Raw genomic sequence first — 13,602 nt, forward strand, 5'->3', positions numbered from 1 at the left:
TATATCTTACTATGATGCTTTGTTATTTGGCTTTTTACGAGGCGTGGTAAATCTTTAATGAGACAATAGTGAGATGAATTCGAATTTTCTAAAAACAGTAAATGAATTTTCTTAGATTTATGATTAATTTTCTCAGATTTGTATAGAGGTCCTGTTATAGTCTTTCTACCTCTTAAACCGTAAATATAAATATTTAAAAAAGGATTGTTCCTTTCAAAAGTATCTATATCAGAAAAAGTGATTGGCAATTGGATATCATTTACGTTCAAGACATCGCGGAAATGAGGATACGATGTTATTCTTTCAGGATGTCTATTCGTTGGGTATAAAGCAGCAACTACACACCACAAAAAACAACACTCGTCATTATTTTGAATATTCAAACATGCTTTCTTATTTTTAATGTATTTAGGTAAATCTATAAATTGCGATCCGCTGAGAGGTTGATATTTATTAATATTTATTTCTAGATGTGAATTATTCAAAAACGTCCATCCGCTGTCCCTTTCTTGAAAGTCATCAATTTTTTTTAATATTATCGATACAGCTTTTTCATAGAAAGATTTGAAGTTGTAATTTAAATGAATAATAAAATTTTTTGTTGCAAAAGACTTTAACTCTTGGAGGTCATTTTTAAACATTAAAAAATTAGCGAAATATTCAAAATTAATTTTAACAGAATAATGTTTTTGAAGCGAACTATCAATTAAAGATTTAACTTGATCATTAATAATGTTTAAAAAGCTTTCTGGGTAAATATTTATTTCCGTTTTAGGTGTAGCTATCCGGTAACTTGTAATACGTCCTTTCAAACAGGAATGTATTATTGCGACGTTATCATTGATGTGAATAGTACTATTATTTTTATGCTTATTAGTTCGCAAATGGTTACTCCAACGACGAAAATCCACTTCAATGTTGCAAACCGAACAGAATGGCATTTTATCTATTGAAACTTATAAAAGAGTAATCGTACCTGCGAGGTATATTTTTCGTGTAAATACTACTTTAAAAACTAAAACTTAATCACAGGATCTGTTGACTGCTGCTACTATTAGACTATGGTATATTTTCATCACAAGCACCAAAGTAACGGCTCTATTCTGCTTCTGAAAAACCATAAAACTTAGGTTAGAAATAGTGTACACACAAAAATGTAATTTAGACTTAAGTACGCGGTACAAGAACCGGGGTCATTTCTTTACATAAAAACCTGTGATTATAATATTATTATTTAAGATAGCTCAAATCTATTTTAAAAACCAAAAGAAAATCATTACCTCCTTTTTTATATCGTATTTTTAATCGTAAATTGTAAGATCTTATTCAATGTGCGACGATCTCTGTTTCCCAAAGGTATTAAGGAATTTTAACATTTAGGAGTCCTGAAAAAACAAAAATACATGAGCTTAAGTATCCATAGGTGTTAATGATCGTGAAGCAATTAGTTAAATAGTTAAAGACTTACCTTACAATGTTGAGACAAGAGTTTCTTCGAATTACAGGTAATTCATGAGATTTATTAATTTTAGTTAAGTTTAGTAAGTAAACTGTGAGTGAAAATTATTAATTATGACATAGGTCTAACATGCAACAAAAATTACGAAATTATAAATGTACCTAAGTTTCAAATTGCAATTATTGTTGTTTGCATTGTTTTACGTAGGGTTGTCGCACAAAGAATATAAATAATATTATCATTACAGAAATAATAAGTTGTAGCTTGTTAAAAATAATGCAGAATGAATGACTAAAGTTGAGTACTTGTTCAAAACTAATTATTTTTAGCATATTAAAATCTGCGATCCGTTTGGTTAAATAGATATTAATAAATTTTTACTTTGGCAAAAAATCTCACAGACGGTGTTATTTGTCTACTTTATATTTTCATATTCTCCTATCAGCCTAATAACTATAATTCATAAAATATAATCATAATATAATTATATCTATAAAAATGATAATCCTTACGAATTGCTAAATTAGCAATGAGTAAAAAATCATACGATGTAACGTGATCACATAAAGCGAAATATTGCATTACAATAAGAATCCCTTAGTCGATACTTTTTTGGATTTACACGAGTATAATACGTACATAATAAATTGTATTGTCGTTTATAATGTTTGCTTTGATTGCGAACGTTTTAAATTATTCGAGGTAACACTTCACATTTGCTTATAAGCAAAGACATGTTGGTTAGCGATCATTACTTTCTAGTGCTGATATAATATTTGGTTCAATACCATACCCCAGCTACTGGTTTTCAGCTAAAATCTAGAAAGTAAATCGTTCAACAAAACAAAAGTTTTACTTCTGAATATCTTTAGTATAGTAGTAGTATATATCTTTAGTAGTTTAGTATACTCGTACTTCATCGCCACCTAATTTGCCAGAATTCACACCAGTAAAGATGTAAGTACTATATTATTACTCGATTAATTTCTATCTTGATTTTTCAGTGTTTGATGTAATCGAACCTTGTTCAATTTTATTTAAAACAAACGTTTTATATGAAATTAATGTGTGAGTAACATAACGTTTAATAAATGTTTATAATCAATTGATAAATTAAACTTTCAGGTCGGACTGCGAGAGTGACATCGTTCCCTTCAACAATGAACGTAAAATAGAAAGTTCCCATAAACGGACAACATCGACAGGCAAACGCAAGACACCCACAAAATCTGCTATTATAAGGTAACTATACGGTACAATAAAATTATATTAAATTATAATGAATATACGAGTACGTGTTAATATTATTCTTTACTCCTTGTTGCAGCAAAAAAAATAAGACAGATATATTCGGGCTCCGACATGAACGGAGCGATGAATGTGATGGCTCGTCAACGCCTGTGTTGTCTACGTTCTTCGTTACAAGATTAGCAAACGGCAACGAGCGCCGGACTGCAATCACCTCCGGCGAGTACTATATTGACCTCAAGGTGTATCAAACTAATGACGCTCGTGAAACAGACTCTCAAGAACTATGGAGGAAAGCGCTACTTCGATTAAAACTCCAGACTGACGGTGACACCATCCAGTGGCGTAAACTCCAAGCGTTCGTGCAGTCTGCAGATGAGCTGTTTATGAAGCCGCCAACGTTTTTTTCGTCTAATGCATAAGATCAATTACTTGTCGCATATTTTAAATACAATTTAATCAATATATTATTACACTTTTAGTTTGTTTTTTATTATGTGCCTTGCGATGAAAAAGCATACTGCGTACCAGTCTGTGTTACAGACGATTGTACCAGTTGTGAGCGCGCAATAGCATATTTAAAATACAAACATTGCCTGTTGGTTCCTATCGTTATTGCGATGAAAAAGCATACTGCGTTTGAGTCTGGATCAGACAACAGAACCAGTTGTGAGCGCGCAAAAACGAAAACATTACAAACATTGCCTGTTGGTTCCTATCGTTATTGCGATGAAAAAGCATACTGCGTTTGAGTCTGGATCAGACAACAGAACCAGTTGTGAGCGCGCAAAAACGAAAACATTACAAACATTGCCTGTTGGTTCCTATCGTTATTGCGATGAAAAAGCATACTGCGTTTGAGTCTGGATCAGACAACAGAACCAGTTGTGAGCGCGCAAAAACGAAAACATTACAAACATTGCCTGTTGGTTCCTATCGTTATTGCGATGAAAAAGCATACTGCGTTTGAGTCTGGACCAGACGATAGATCCAGTTGTGAGCGCGCAAAAACGAAAACATTACAATCAAGTCGTTTCGATGGTGTATCACCGTTGGAACGCAATACAACAAGTCGTTTTAATGGTTTAATATCATTTTAACGCAATTCAATGAATCAAGTCGTTTCGATCACGTTGGAACGCAATACAACAAGTCGTTTTAATGGTTTAATATCATTTTAACGCAATTCAATGAATCAAGTCGTTTCGATCACGTTGGAACGCAATACAACAAGTCGTTTTAATGGTTTATCATAATTTTAACGCAATTCAATGAATCAAGTCGTTTCGATCACGTTGGAACGCAATACAACAAGTCGTTTTAATGGTTTAATATCATTTTAACGCAATTCAATGAATCAAGTCGTTTCGATCACGTTGGAACGCAATACAACAAGTCGTTTTAATGGTTTATCATAATTTTAACGCAATTCAATGAATCAAGTCGTTTCGATCACGTTGGAACGCAACACAACAAGTCGTTTTAATGGTTTAATATCATTTTAACGCAATTCAATGAATCAAGTCGTTTCGATCACGTTGGAACGCAATACAACACGTCGTTTTAATGGTTTATCATAATTTTAACGCAATTCAATGAATCAAGTCGTTTCGATCACGTTGGAACGCAATACAACAAGTCGTTTTAATGGTTTAATATCATTTTAACGCAATTCATTCTTTGTTTCTGTTAATTCACACAATTTTTCAAAATTTGAGAATCAAGTGAATTGCTTAAAACCCGTTGGGCGTTCTATTCCATGATATGTGTCGCTCATAACCTATTGGGCATTCTGTCCCACGACGCGAATGCGCATGCATGAGCGAAGGAGTGGGACAGAATGCCCAATAATATACTACTCCGGCCACCAGCTTCTCTGCACTAGGAACGTGGGCAAAGGCACTAATTGTTTCAGATGAATATTCTTAAAATCCTTAGTCGCCTTGATGTCACTCACTTGAGCAGTTTTGGTATTTGTACCTACCTAAATCTTCTAATATTAGATATTATTTGTTCTTATTCTTCAAACCGTAATTAATAAATAATATGTTCTTCAAAGGCCCTATTTTACGACAGACAAAAGTTTCAACTTAACGCATCGATGTTTTGCGGGCTTCATTTGTAATTTAGTTGTCAATTTCAACTTTTCCTCTTTTGTTTTTATGTTTTCGTAATTTGATAAGAATATGTTTCTAAAATCTTGGTTAGTCGCTGGGAAGAAGAGTGCAGTGACAGACATGGACATAGTTGATTAATAGTTGACTAGTGTTAGCGGACACAAAGAGCACGTTGACCTTAAATAAATTGTCTCAAACTAAAACGTAAATATCCTAAACATAATAAAGACAATACTCAACAAATAAAGCCACTTGAAAACCGTCGTTTATACTCGTAACCTATTAAAAGTACAACGTCCGAGGAAATGTCATAACACAACATAAAAACTACAATCATAATGGCATCGCAGTAAGTTTTCGACACAATCAGAGAGGAAAGTGTCGGAAAAAATAAAGGGCAGATGGGGCCGGTGGGATCTTATAAAAACGTCACCTCAACGGACATTGTTCACCGGTCGCGGGATAGTGCTGTCAAGCGACACGTGGAGAGTGCGGGATTTTGTAGAAACGGGATTTTTGTTTAGATGGTTACTAGAGGATTAAACAGTTTATTGGCATCAGGCATTTTAACAATAATTATTTATTTCAACATGAGGATTTTATTCAGTGAAGTGTTTTCAATTGACACCTGTGATTCAATTCATTCGTATTCATTAAAAATACGCTATAAAGGATTTGCAAACTTTATTTACTGAGGCTTTACTCTACATATGTTTTTATTTATACAACTGAATATGAAAAAAAGACTGATAGATACCGTAATCTGATATAAAACCACAACTCAGCAAAACTCAAGTCGTTAAGAAAAAATAACAAAACCTAAAAATCCCGTTTTAATCGGGACGTCTATTGCAACACTAATCGGAGTACAAAGTAGCGGGGAAAAGTTTCTTAGTTCCCTCCCTTTGCCCCTTCCCACGCGGAACCGGGCCCGGGATTAAGTGAGTGGTCTCCTGAAGGATTTGCTGACGCGACCGGGATCGCAAAAAGTCGCCAACGGTCCCGGAATGATACGCGAGGGATGTGCGTAGGTAATTAAGATGATAATCGTCGATAAACGTTTACTTAGGCCTACAGCTTTTTTTGTGGCAAGGTTTGATGGTTCTGAAAACGACCGGTTTGACTAATGACCCCAAAATTTATTACTCAGAACGAATTAAGTAGCAACTTTGTCATTCTGAATGAAAATAACACAAATGGTTTATATAAACCACTTCCGTTAAACGCTGGCTAAACTAAACATTTCCCACGTTTTTATTACAGCGGAACATTATTGCGAAACTTTAAAACGCGTTATTAAAAGCCATGAAAGAGAAATATAATAAAACGAGAAAAACGTATCACAATTCAAGGCAGCGAGCTACATACGGGGCCGGTTCCGCCACAGTTTCTGTACTAAACCTCGCAAGAATCTTATTAAAAGTTGCCGGTACGCCGTCCATTTGTTTAACTTTTATTCCCATGGCTGGGCCGGTCGAAAATGTCCGGGAAAAGTGCGCGACTCGGGCAATAGTGTTGGACTTATAGATATAGTTTGTGAATATGAAATGTTGCTTGTTTTTGTTTTATTTGAATACAACCTTGACATGGCATATTATAGTGTAATACGATATTAATTTATATTTAGTATCTCTACTTCTCGCATATACGGTTTCGTAGCCAATTTAGTAAACAAAATATCCTTCATTCTTATAGTAACTTTCGTCAAGCGGATTCATAGTTATTTATTTAACAGAGATTTAATTTAACTAGTTCAGTGGCACTAAAATAATTTAAAACAACCGATTCTCAAACGTACGCCCTTATTTTTTACAGGAATGCCTCTTCAGAGTTTATCTTGAGTACAATATTGACACAAGACGCGACCGGGCAAGTATTTAGATAATGCCCGGAATGGGCCAATAGACCGGGATTTGGGACTCCTTAGCGTCCCTAGTGAGGGACTATTTGAAAGCGTATTTGGGAGTTAAATGTAAACCAGTGAATGTCTCTGAGTTTTTTTGTTGGATGACGATGTTGGATTAATTTGTTATTTTTTTTAGTGCAACCTGTACTTAACGTTATTTTACTAATGTATTCTACACAACACATATTTGTAATCTGTTCCTTGATAAAAAAATATAATTCTTAATAACAATATAATACTTACAATAGTAACAATTTTAAGGTAAGAGAAGCATAAAAAGCGTATCTAATAAATCTTTCCAATAACCCAACCTTTCACCCACAGCTTCGAAAACCGATACATCAAAACGTCATCAAAATAACAAGAAAATTAACTTCAACCGAAATAATCGAAATACGCTGACCAAGTTCGAAGAGTAATTTAGTCAGAAATTAAATTAAAATGATGTATCAGTTCGGCAATATAAAGTTTTGAGCTATCGAGTTTTCATTGGAAACTTTATCAATTTTCGACTGCGCCACCGCCCTAGGTCCGGCGGGCACCAAATCAATTACGTCATCGTTCTCTGGGACATGAGACTGTAATAAATGGGAACTTAGCTAACTGAAAATGATGTGTCTGAATAGGTCATACTGGATGGTGGGTGATTTTCAATTTGAGTAAACAAAATTAGAGTTGAATTTCGTCGTCAATAGATGGCGTTATATGGCGCACCCATTTTTAACAGATAACTAACTAATACTCTATTACTGATGTAAGTATTACATAAATTTCCCCAAATAAAACACCTGTAAAAAGTATTTATTTCCTTTTTTAAGCGGTATTTAAATTACGAAAACGTACATCCATTACATCCCATAGACACAATTTATCTACCAATATGGTAATAATTAATTTTCTGACAATACCTGTCACAATACCCGTGTGTTTGTGTGTGACTAGCTTATTGGTCCTCGTTAGTTAAATGGTGATATCAATTACAAGTATTGTGTCGGCCGTTTGTATAAAGGCTTAATACCGAACGCTATTGTCCCCGGAGAAAGCCGTGCGGCGGAGTATAGTGCGGCAAAAGTGCGTGTTTGTAAATAGATTTAGTGGTAATTGTGATTTTTGACTTTGTTTTATGTCATACGGAATATTTGTAGAGCAAGTAACTATAGGTTTGTGAGTATAGACTGCAATTACTGCTTTTGTCTGCTTAGTTATTACTGGGAGATTATATTTACATAATCCTAAGTAAAAATAATATAACGTGAGAAAGACGTAAATGATTGAACTTGATAATTTTTGTTTTACAACTACACAATACCAGTGCTATAATGGTGTCAGTCACTGTCTACTCGTCTTATCTGTGCATTTTTAAGAAGAAATAAATAAAGATTTAACACAAGCATTTATTCAGATTGCCCGACTAGTTTCAGAATCGACGGGAATTAATGTTATGAATCTTAAGTTTATAACGTCGCTTTCTACCTAAAATATTATAAAACCTTAAAAATAAATTAATATATTGAGGAGGCCTCTTAAATGTATACAGTTTAATTAGTAATTAATTATCTTTTCAATTTCTTAATAGGAAAATCCCTTTGAGTTGGCAACAACAAAAACAAACGCTTGTAAGTCGCTTTTAAAGCCTTAGTTACGATAAAAAAAAAGTAATTAAAAGTGACGTCATTATAAAGAAATTATTCAACACAGCGATTTTTAAACATTTGCTTACCCGTAAATTTCCGGTCGTAAAGTTTATTGGCGAGAAAGAAGAAAAAACTCAGCAAAATTAAATTTTATTAAATCCCTTTAGACAGTTTAGACCTTGGCTTTGGAAACGTACGATGCGAATAGCAGTGGGGCGGGCCTGCTATGTTTACGGCTAAAAAATTTAATCGCGTGTTTTTTTGGACAGCTATTCTTAGATCTGTTGAAAGCAAGAAATATGCAATATGGAACGCTTAATAAAGTTATCACTACTGATAAGACCTAGACCTGACATAGTTTATACCATAATAGGTATTGTCCATTGGAAAAAGTGTTTTGTAGATTGGATTTACTGATATGAAACATCAGTCATGATTCAACTATCTGAACGAATCATATTTACCTACCGTTACACACTTCTCTAATAAGTCTTTCGAATTCAAAGTTAAGGGTGTTTTTTTACGATCACTCCTTGATTCGGGAGGGGGGCCTACCCTCTTCGCCAGCCGGGCCCCTAATGCGAGAGCGTGATTATACGCGTTTCAAAGACGAAAAGCTTATTACAATTAATTGGCATCTTCTGTTGATTCTCCAAGTAATTAATGTAGAGGGCGGGTCTGCGTCGCCGATACGTAGGCGTTTTAAAGTGTGTTCGTTCGTTTAAATACTGTTAATCAGTAATGTTAATGGTTGGGGCGTGTTGAATTTTGAAAATAGGGTGAAAAATTAACTATCGGATGGGGTTTTATATAAATCGTGTAAAGAGGAAAAATGCCAAGTCGTCATTGAAAATGTGTTAACGCACATTTTTTTATATTCGGCTCCCTCAATAACAAAATCAATCCTTGTGCCGTAGGGGATTACACAAACATTCAAGTCACACACACTATAACAGTCGGAATTAAAAACAAGCATGGATTATTACAATGCTTGTTCTACGCGAGGATCGACCCCACGACCCACCAAAGCAAAGCGTTTGGCGTGGTGAATAACACTCGGCAGTTCGTGCAATCAATGCATTGAAATTTCACATAAAGTCCGAATTCGACCACACAGCAAGTAAATTCACCACACCCAACTAAAACTAATGACGAAACGTATTAATCTAAAACTCAACTCCATTTTAGATTAACACAAATTTAAATATCCTCCAACGTAATACGGATGAAATTAAAAAGTAACATGTCCGCTCCAAAGACTTCACAAGGAATCTAGACAGATACGCGAACGATTAGACTTCTCTTTTTAAAACTCGAACGAATGGTATTTTAATTATAGTAGCGTTAATTACGAAGCAAAGGCTTGGCGGGCGAGCTTGTTCCTTCAAAGAGTATTCCACATTTAAAATGGCTTGATTTTGTTCTTCGTTTTACAATTTGTTATAAAAAAGCTGACTTTTATGAAGGTGAGGTGTAATTTGTGATAATAACAGTTTGAATATAAACTTTTTCTGTGTTACCAAGTAGGTTACATAGAAAAAGTTGGCAAGGTGTGAAATTAATAAACCTTCAAAGATGACACCTTAGTGATATTTTTCATTACCAGTTAGGTTACGTTAACGACTACAATGCTGGATGTGTTGCGGGTTCGATACTCGCGCGATTTTATCATTTAGGTAATATTTGAGAAACAATAATATTTTATTTAATGAATTTAGCTGTTCTTTGAAACCTAAATCTAGCTTTTAGTAAGTAATCTGGAAATCAGTTAATTAAAAAAATAAAATCGCAATACAGTATCAACTGCGCTCAACAATTAAAAACAATTAAACTGCAATGCCATAAAAACTTGTAACAAGTCGAACAAGTACAAACTATCAAAATAACTGTTCTTAACTTAATAGACGCGTAACAAGACAAACAAATCAGCCGTGGAGTGCCCCGGACCGTTTGTAGATATCTCTCAACTTTGCCCCGGGAAGCACGGGACTTTGCCCTGGGTAGCACGGGACTCGTTAATCCCTTGCCGTACTAGTGATGGGATTAAATGCATCGGGTTATCTGGATTCCGGTTTTAGATTTATTCGTTTGATTATTTAATGTTTTTGGGTTTCCACGAGCTTTGGATATGTAGAGTCTAACAGAATCCGGAGCATGCAAAAAATAATAATTCAAAAGCGATAAGGATTTGGCTTATTTTTGTAAATGCTTCAAGAATTAAGTAGATATTTAATTTAAGCAAGAAATTATTTTTTTGAATCGTAAATTTAAGTAGGTATTCAATCAATTGTTTTTGCTCTTCAAAATATTTAAAGAACAAAAAAGGACGTGCCGTTACTACTAATTACACTACAAATTACTCTGTATCTTAATCTGACAAACTACAATGACAATATTATACAAACAGGGAGGATCCAAACAACACATCATTAGGCCACTATATACATTTCGTACAACTAATTAACACTTTGACATCGGATACCTTCGTCAACCGCAGGTAGCATTCGATTATATCGATTGTCAACCGTCTCGGTTCCCGGTGCGCGTCACATCACTACGCCACCCCGGGACAGCAAACAATACGAGCGGCAATTAATACAGCCATTATACTAACGAGCGGCCCACTATCCGGGATCGGACGATTAGACAACGGGAAAAACTTGAGAGGTCGCTACGGGAAACGTGGCCATGTCGCTTTGTGTTTGTTAAATTGAGTACGTACGTATCTAAGTAAACATCTTTACGCCAAATGAACTTACGAGGGTAGGCAGTAAAATAAATTCCAAGTGAATAACTAAGAAGAAGGCGATCATAATAACATTTACTTAGTATTCACTTCTTTCCTGCTAGTTAAATTTTGAACAAATATTGTTTTCTAACCGTTTCTTCTATCTGAGCGTATAATAACAATGTCGGATTTTCTATGGCGTGATAACACCATAACACATTATTCCCTTCGACAGTGTGATCAGAATGGAAATTCGTTCCATACATCTATTTTTATAGCTTCGATAAGGGGCCGTACACACGCCGTAAGGGATACAAAAATGTAAAAGACACAAAACGTGTTTATTTATGTGTGTATAACGGGCTCAATAAAAGCAATAAGAATAATGGGTATATATCGCCCATCCCTTTGTCCCCTAAGGGGATATATAGAGCTTTAAGCGGTAAAACGAGGTGTGTTGAAATTCACATAAAAAAGGAATTGAAGGTGAAATAATAAAATTCCCTTTTGTTTGAGCCACGTTTCGTAATTTTATTAAAAGAAAGTAATATTGCCAAAGTGTCGCCATCTTGCGGGACTTTCGAAAGTTAGGTATTAAGGTTAATGTTGTACATTCACAGTTACACGGGTATATTCCCTAGTTACAAGAAATGCCTTAAGAAACTTACTGCCAGTTCTCGAAAAAATATTAAAAATGAAAGTTAAACTCCGCATTCCATTATCATGTTGATAAGGTTGAAAGGGCCACTAAATAATATTGAGTAACCAATTTGACAAGATTAAATTAAAAAATCCTAATAAATAGCTTGGTACCACTTGTCAAAAACGAAGCAGAGTATCAAGCAGTTACAGTCTTAGTAATAATCTAGAAGTACTACAGGTACTGTACTATAAGGCCATTATATCGAGTAACACTACAATAACCCCAATCTGTAAGTTCCTTCGAAAACGCAAGGTGAAAAACACGTGACACGTATGCATGAAACCTCCATAAATTTATTAAATGATGTAACGGTTTACTCACGCGTATTTATCGGGATAGCCCGACTAGTTTCGGACCCAACCGGAGTCCTTAATCATGAGCAGACGCGGCGGGATCGCGAGTCGAACTGGGGTTCGACTCGCGATCCCGCCGCGTCTAGAATACCGGAAACACGTTATGCCGTTTACAAACGATCTCTTCTTTTTAAATTACGACTTTCTTGATGATATAAAAATACGTCGGCAATCATCAAAAATAATCGCCAATTACCTTTTCCATCCTACTTGACTATCAAAATGGTACAAATTAAAGTCGGCGGAACCCCTACTTCGGCAAAATAATAAAGGTCAACTTTATTAAAGACAAAGTGCGAGCTCAACAAGATTTTTAATTTAAGGACTTATTCGCACTTACGTCACAGGGGACGTTTCGAGTGAAAGCCGAATTAAAATCTTTGAGAGTCAGTAAGAAAAGACAGTAGAAAGTGAACAACTAAGGAAAAGTGATGAACGACAGGGGGTTTGCTTTATGTTCAAAGAGATAACCATGCTAGAAATATATACTTAATGTTTATATTTATATTTCGCGTGTTTGTCACTCACTGATTTCCTCTTAAATGTCTGTCCAATTTGAATTTTGTTTGCACTTTAGCAAATTTAAGGCTCGTTTGATCAGCTATTTCAATAAAATAATAATTTTGGTCTGTTTCGATATTTTCGAGGTGAAATAGAGGTTGTTTTTTGTTGACTCGACATAACCCAGCCTCGACAACACAAAGCAAAACACGTAAAACTGAATTCATTCGGACTATGATGTCATCCACCACAGCCAACACAGGCAAGGGAAGTGATAAAGCAGAGCTATTTCTTTTACGTCCCTCCTCTGACTAGACATAAAACCCAGCCTAAATTAATTCATTAGCCGAGTCTAAAACCCTCGTACTACTACAAACCGTCATCAAACTTAATTCCCACACCAATAATCTAGTTAACGATTCCAGAGAAAAAAGGAAAGCAACTTGTTTTTACTTTTTCCAACATTATGCAGATTCGTCCTTCCAAATTACTTATTTTAAGCAATAAACAGTATGGGACATATAAAAATCTTCGCTCGAACGAATGACTGTTCTTGAAGTTTGGTCCAAGTAATAAACTTGAGGCGCTTGGCGGCCGCCGGAGCGGGCTCGGGCTTAATGGGCTAACTTCTTTTTTTATGATGTGACAATATGTTCTGGACGTGGAAGAATGAAGTTTAATGTGTGTTTTTCTGAGATTAAGAGTATTCATGGGCTCGAAGACTGGGAAGTGTGTGTGTGGTGTGGTGTGTGTGAACATGCCTCAAGTTTACCCAGAAAATGTTGCTTGGTTAATGTGATATTCCACATCATTCCACCATTCACTAAAGAGAAAAGTTATTGTATTTTGAATCTACGGAAAAATTTACTTATATTTTTGGTTGTTTTTTTCTTTACTATCGTGCTATTCCATGAATTGTTCTGCAATGTACTGTCATTGGATCGTAAATGGAC

At 35.0% G+C, this 13,602-nt stretch overlaps 2 protein-coding genes and 1 long non-coding RNA gene across 4 annotated transcripts in view; 1 reads left to right on the forward strand and 2 right to left on the reverse strand.

The window, feature by feature from the left end:
- The window catches only part of LOC113497152 (CUGBP Elav-like family member 1), a 340,295-nt gene that overhangs the window by 168,960 nt on the left and 157,733 nt on the right, over positions 1 to 13,602 (reverse strand). The window lies entirely within an intron of this gene.
- On the reverse strand, positions 719 to 1,566 carry LOC113497158. The gene is made up of 3 exons (XR_003400873.1): positions 1,469 to 1,566; positions 1,281 to 1,385; positions 719 to 1,109 (listed from the first exon to the last, which is right to left on the reverse strand). It is a non-coding gene; the product is annotated as an uncharacterized LOC113497158 (long non-coding RNA).
- Positions 2,112 to 3,282, forward strand: LOC113497155. Of its 2 annotated transcripts, XM_026876562.1 has the most exons (4): positions 2,112 to 2,326; positions 2,359 to 2,416; positions 2,585 to 2,701; positions 2,787 to 3,282. In XM_026876562.1, coding segments are annotated over exons 2-4 (462 nt in total). In that variant the 5' UTR covers positions 2,112 to 2,326; positions 2,359 to 2,414; the 3' UTR covers positions 3,130 to 3,282. The 2 variants fall into 2 exon arrangements, with proteins under 2 accessions (XP_026732363.1, XP_026732362.1); XM_026876561.1 differs by having other exon boundaries at positions 2,112 to 2,416.

The sequence above is a fragment of the Trichoplusia ni genome, chromosome 9 (assembly GCF_003590095.1).
Source record: "Trichoplusia ni isolate ovarian cell line Hi5 chromosome 9, tn1, whole genome shotgun sequence".
Classification (NCBI taxonomy): domain Eukaryota; kingdom Metazoa; phylum Arthropoda; class Insecta; order Lepidoptera; family Noctuidae; genus Trichoplusia; species Trichoplusia ni.

Excerpts from the sequence above, each read along its gene's own strand:
- LOC113497155 (XM_026876561.1), top strand. Across the intron at positions 2,702-2,786 it reads ACAAAATCTGCTATTATAAG|CAAAAAAAATAAGACAGATA; the intron begins GTAACTATACGG and ends TCCTTGTTGCAG.